The sequence below is a fragment of the Phaethon lepturus genome, unplaced genomic scaffold (assembly GCF_000687285.1).
Source record: "Phaethon lepturus isolate BGI_N335 unplaced genomic scaffold, ASM68728v1 scaffold45465, whole genome shotgun sequence".
NCBI lineage: Eukaryota > Metazoa > Chordata > Aves > Phaethontiformes > Phaethontidae > Phaethon > Phaethon lepturus.
In genome coordinates, this window is record NW_010540864.1 from 61,638 (window position 1) to 67,637 (window position 6,000).

Consider the following 6,000-nt stretch of genomic DNA (forward strand, 5'->3'; position numbering starts at 1 on the left):
AGACAAGCAAGCTGTCACTGGCCATTCTTGTTCATGAAGATAAATATCATTTCAGACTGGAGCTGCTGTGATTTACTTTGGATTTTTATAATGGTCTGTCACTCTGGTTTGTTTTTTTTTCTTTACTCCATCATCAAAGACACCCCTCCAATCTGATGTTAGACAGACTGAGTGGAAAGATCCTGCATATCGACTTTGGGGACTGTTTTGAGGTAAATCTTTGTATTCAGACATTAAATTTTCTGTAATATTTCACATTTTCTGGTGGAACAGAAATGAACCTATAAGCCAGGAAAAACTGACCTTGGAGTGTGATCCTGGGCAAGTCCTTTAGCTCTCTTTTGGGCTTCACTTTACCTACAGTCAAGATGAAAATAATAAACATTTTATCTCGGAGGCATGGCTTGGGAATTAGCTAACCACTGGAATAAGCACAGAAGTGTTAACATCACTCTGCTGTAAAATTTCTTGGAGCAATTTAAGCTACTGATAGGCAGTCTGCCTACTAGCAATTGGGCACGCACTTGAGTTTTCCCTCTGTGTTATCAGGTTGATTACATAGTTTTTCCCAAAAATTTATGGAAACCAAGGTACACAAAGCTGGGACTTTACTTCCTATTTGGAATACAACCTTCCAGGTTATAGCCAAAAAAAAAAAAAAAAAAACCAAAACCCACAATACTTACTAATTATTAAATAATAAGATAGCTATTAATTTACTAATTCTTCATCATCATGTGTTTAGGTTGCAATGACAAGAGAAAAGTTCCCTGAGAAGATTCCATTTAGGTTAACAAGGATGCTGACAAATGCTATGGAGGTAAGCATCACCTCTTCAATATGAAGGGGATGTTTCTAGGGAAAATGGCACCAATTTCTCACTTTTTCCTCTATTTTCTGTGGTGGCTAAACCTCTCCATTACTGTAAGAACCAAAGGTATTAATGCTTCAGCTGCATTTTCTAGAAGTTAAAATATATCCTGTGATCTCTACAATGCATTATAGTGGAAAGCAATGTTTTCACTGATGCAAAAACCCCTGAAATTCCTCCAGTTTCTTCGGTGTTCCTTAGCTTTTCAAATAGCTGACCATCAACCAGACACAGCCGATGGCATGGTACTTTGCAAAGATCATCTTAATGGCAGAAGAGAGCTTCTCTGTTTGTAATGAACATCTATCTTTTTCTCTTCATGAACAAAGCATAGTGGAAGTGAATTCAAGTTCAAAACACAAGCCACGTCCTGCTGCCTGAATGTTAGGGTAGGAGTTGCATAATGAGTGAAGCAGCATGGTTGATTCACTTCTTTCTCTTCTGAAGGTGACGGGCCTCGATGGCAATTACAGAATCACCTGTCACACAGTGATGGAAGTCCTGCGCGAACATAAGGACAGTGTCATGGCTGTGCTTGAAGCCTTTGTGTATGATCCATTATTGAATTGGCGGCTGATGGACAGTAAGTAATTCTGATAAAACAGCGACAGCAAAAGAATAATCAGTCTGATTTCATACAAGAAATACAAAGGCCTGAAATCCAATGTCTGTTTGAAGACAATTTGATGAAATTGTTGGTTTGCAAGTGCTGTTTCTGTGTACATACAGTTTTAGGGATTGTAATGTGAAATTACCACAGTCGTTAAAACCCTTTTGCCCTTAAACACAGGCACCAAACTAAACTACAAGCAAAATTGGATGGTTTTGTATTAATTGTCATCAGGAGGTTGAAAGCTATTTTCAGGTGACATAAAATTTGGAGATAGACAGTCAAATCTGTATTGTTTGTGGACAGATTTGCTATGAAACACTGAAACTCCAGTTCATACTTTTCAACTCCTTATTTTCTTGCAGCAAATACAAAGGGCAATAAGCGCTCACGAACAAGAACAGACTCCTACTCAGCTAGTCAGTCAGTAGGTGAGTAGAAAAGATGATGTATGTCATGAATGTTTGGAGTGGGTTTTTTTCAATAGTGCACAAGACGACGGGGTGAATATTTTCAGTCCTCTTCTCAAAAGTAGACAGATAAACAGCTTATTAGTTTTAGGAGTGGAAGTGGTGAGTTCAGTACTTCGGCTCAAAAAGCAGATGCTCCTTTACAGTTCTATTAACACCCTTCTGGGGCACATACAGAGGTATAATTGATATGTGATAGTTGTTTACTTAACTACCAAATATTAGTGTGCAAAACATGGCAAGTAGTTACCTGGCTGAATGTTGAGAGCTTTGTGTGGAATCTTAGCGGTTGTTTGCTACTGGACTGCAGAACAGGGACAGTGTTTCATAGGGAGAGTTCTACAAATAAACATACTCATTTGATCATAAGTTTAGGTTAACTGTATGTCGTTTCAAAATATCTTTCAATTACACTGTTATACAAAATGTTCCTACAATTTTGGATCAGGCCTTTCAGTATGTTAGCAAGGGGAAAATAATGTTTGCTCCTGTGACATGCTTCCATTAGTGGTAGAGATGTGTGGTACACTGTACGCTGGGTCACAGTCAGATATGCTTTTCAAATGAGCTGATTAACAGTTTTGTTAATGTTTCAAGAAGAATGTTATTTTACCTGCTTTTCAGCTTCACATTTATGCTTTTATGTTTTCATGTGGTTTTTTTCAATAGAAATGTTGGACAGTGTGGAATTGGGTGAGACGGCCCATAAGAAAACTGGGACCACAGTGCCTGAATCCATCCATTCCTTCAGTATGTTTCATTGTTTCTATACTGATGCAGAAATTTGTTCTTAGATCAGAAAATTTCATCACTGTCCAGATAAAATTACATGAGATGGGACAGATACAGTTCCTTGTCAGCATAAATGAGGAATATAATTATCTGTGTTCTCAACTCAAAAAAAAAAAAAAAGTGACAAAATACACTGGTATCTGGGTGGGTTTGCTCTCAAAATGGTATTTCTGGTGTTTGAGAAGGGCAGGTGTAACAGCAGTACAAATATTTTTATTGTTCAGACGAAGTCCTAATTGTCTCTCCTACTTCTGTTTTTTAGTAGGAGATGGTCTAGTGAAGCCAGAAGCTCTAAATAAGAAGGCGATTCAAATCATCAACAGGGTCCGAGATAAGCTCACTGGTGAGCATGTTTTTATGTTTATATAAGATAAACATAAAATCTGATGAGATGGATAAGCACTACTTTTAGTGTTTGTATTTTGTGTTAATCTTTGAATTTAACATACTCTGATTAAGTGGGTGAGGCCATTTTATTGTTTTTGTCAACCACCAAAGTACTGGTGCCTGCATTTAGATACAAAGGAGTCCAATTTGAAAAGTACGGAGGTGATTGTAACTGAACAGACATAATATTTTGCATGTCTTAGCTTGTTAGTGGAAGTTGAATTTCTACTGTCCTGGCTTTATACTTTGCAGCATTTAGTAGCAAAATTTTATGCTCTTGAAGTTTGTAAGAAACTACCCCCACCAGCCAAATAATGTACTTGAAGGGATTAGGACCAGGATTCCAGCTACTGGAAAGTTATGTATTGTTGGTTTATCCATTATTTGGAGAAGGTAAAAGGAAGAAACCATAATAATTAGGAAAACAGAGTTTTGGGCTCTGTATGCCTTCAGAGGTTCTCCATGTTTGGAAAATTTTGCATTTTATATACTGTAAGGGAAAGGTAGTTAAAAGTCCTGTCAGTCCTTAACTTGCCACCCAGAAGCAAGTTATGTTATATGATTTGTGACTTCCATTTATGGGGTTTCTTCATCCTTTAATTTCAAAGGTCGAGACTTCTCTCATGACGAAACTCTTGATGTACCCACACAAGTAGAATTGCTCATTAAGCAAGCTACTTCTCATGAGAATCTGTGCCAGTGCTACATTGGATGGTGAGTTTGTCATTCAGCTAACCTTGCAAAATTCTTCTCTGAATAATCTGAGCAGAGAACAACTAAGGAATATGTCACTTGTGTAATTAGTTATATGTGGGAGCCTTACCACATGTAGCATCTGCTCTGGTAAATTTTGCAAGCCTATGATAGCGATCCCATAGACAGTCATCTGTAAGAAAGTTGTTGTTATAAGTAGTGACAGGGATTTTAGAACATTTAAACCCTGATCAGCCTGAACATTTTAACTGTTTGAAATAAGGTATGTGGTGGTTACTGATTTCAGTTACAGTGAAGAACCACATCTTTTAAAGTAAACAAAGATGGTTTACTGTCATTTTGAAAGTTAGCTAACATTGGACTAAGCTTAACAAAACAGATCTTTTTAGCATTTTTAAACACTGGTTAGCTGGAAAGAAGTGGGGCTCACCTGCAACTTTTCCTATACTAAAATGGTACCTAGTTAGTCTGTAATCTCAGTCCTTCTCAGTGTTGCCTTTGTGAAACTATATGCAAGTCGGCATTACTACAATATCTCTGTTTTCTTTAGGTGTCCTTTCTGGTAACGGAAGATTCCAAAGTATCCACAGACTTTTATTCTGGAGGCTTTTGCACTCCAAACTTGCTCTTCTACAAACACAAACTGAACGTTGGACTGAAATACAGCCTTTGTCAAATATTTTGAAATGTAAATGAAAAGAATTATAGTATATTAAAAGTTGGTTTAAGCCAATGTATAGCTGCTGTTGGAAAAACACAAGCTGTCTGAAACACAACACTTGATTTGGGTTTCCTGAACAGCGAAGACTGATTGTACCACAGATGTTTATGGTTCCACTTGGTCTTTGGGGAACTGGTGATCCATTGAAAATAACAATATACGGGTTTTGACTTACTTTGCAGTGTAACTAAGTCATTTGCAGATTAATTATTGCCCTGGTCAGTCCTATTGGTGTGTCTGCAGTGAGCTCAATGTGCTTGTGCAGGAGGCTTCATTTAGCTTTGGGGGTGAGCTAGCTAACTTGAAAGAGAGAGAAGCAGAATTTTGCCATTGTTTTCAACCTGTTACCTTGTTTTCAAACTCAATTCTTGCCCCAAAATTGGAAATTGTATATCCGGTCATTACAGTAGTGCAGGAGTCGTGTTTCAAACTAGATCAGGATATCAGAGCAGATCCAAGAACTGAAGACCTTGAACTGAGCGAAGTCAGGTGCCTCTATGCAGATTGATCAGTGGCAAACTGGATGCAGGGTACAAATGAAATACCACTTGGGAGTTTCCCGCAGTGTCTCAATTAAAAAAAAATTTAAAAAATTGGGAAATAGCTAGGGAAAGTTAGTGCTTGGCATAGGAGGCAGACGTGGGTAGAGCTGGTCATAACTTGAAACAGAAAATAATGGTTATTAAACATGAGGGTGAAGATAAAGTTGTGATTTATGAATTAAGCATATTAAAATAATGCACAAAATACAACAGAGTAGCCATGTTTAGATGCCATGTTGTATTTGAATATTTTTGTGCCAATAAATTACACCAAAATGTAAACATTTTCACTGTGTTCTTGTTTATTCCTAAGGACTTGTTAGGAAGAGACAGGGAAGTAGATTAACATGGGGTTTTTAAAGTTTCCTGTTGCCATGGATTTGACTTGTCTTTTTCTGCATCAGTTCAGGTGGTTGGCTATATTTCCCTTTTCATAGCAGCTGGAGGCAAAATTACCAAAACTGAATGATGTCTGTCACTTGACCATACAACCCCTACATTCTAGTTTCCAGCAGATGCAATGTCATCCAAGCGGTAAGAACATCAGCTTTCTTTGTTTCAGGGTCACAGCCACAGCTCAAGGGACAGTGTGGGCTGTGTCACTGTCCTGGCCAGGGCTCCAGGGACATCCCCAGCTGCTTGTGCTGGTGCTGTGCCCCCAAAATGGGAACTAGGGAGGGGGCAGTCAGGGGCTTTGGGTAGCAATGCCCCTGGCCCCTTTCCAGGCACTAGTGTGGCTGCTCTGAGGGCAGCCCCTGGGCGCCACTGATGGGTGCCTGTGGGGGAAGAGGGACGAGGGTCTCTCCCCTTTCAAGCCCTGAGGGGTGCCCCTCAGTACCACCCACCACCGGGCGCCCCCTTTCTTCCCCCCCAGGGGGCTGTCCCGCCACGCC

The 6,000-nt window shown here is 39.2% G+C and overlaps 1 protein-coding gene across 1 annotated transcript in view; it reads left to right on the forward strand.

Annotated features, from left to right (window-relative positions):
- MTOR (mechanistic target of rapamycin (serine/threonine kinase)) overlaps window positions 1-4,937 on the forward strand; it is a 65,720-nt gene extending 60,783 nt beyond the window's left edge. Inside the window, 8 exon segments of the mRNA XM_010287543.1 lie at window positions 140-212; window positions 746-820; window positions 1,319-1,454; window positions 1,847-1,912; window positions 2,621-2,701; window positions 3,006-3,086; window positions 3,739-3,844; window positions 4,395-4,937. Coding sequence (XP_010285845.1) covers window positions 140-212; window positions 746-820; window positions 1,319-1,454; window positions 1,847-1,912; window positions 2,621-2,701; window positions 3,006-3,086; window positions 3,739-3,844; window positions 4,395-4,410 — 634 coding nt within the window. The 3' untranslated portion in view covers window positions 4,411-4,937.
- Window positions 4,938-6,000: the final 1,063 nt, after the last annotated feature.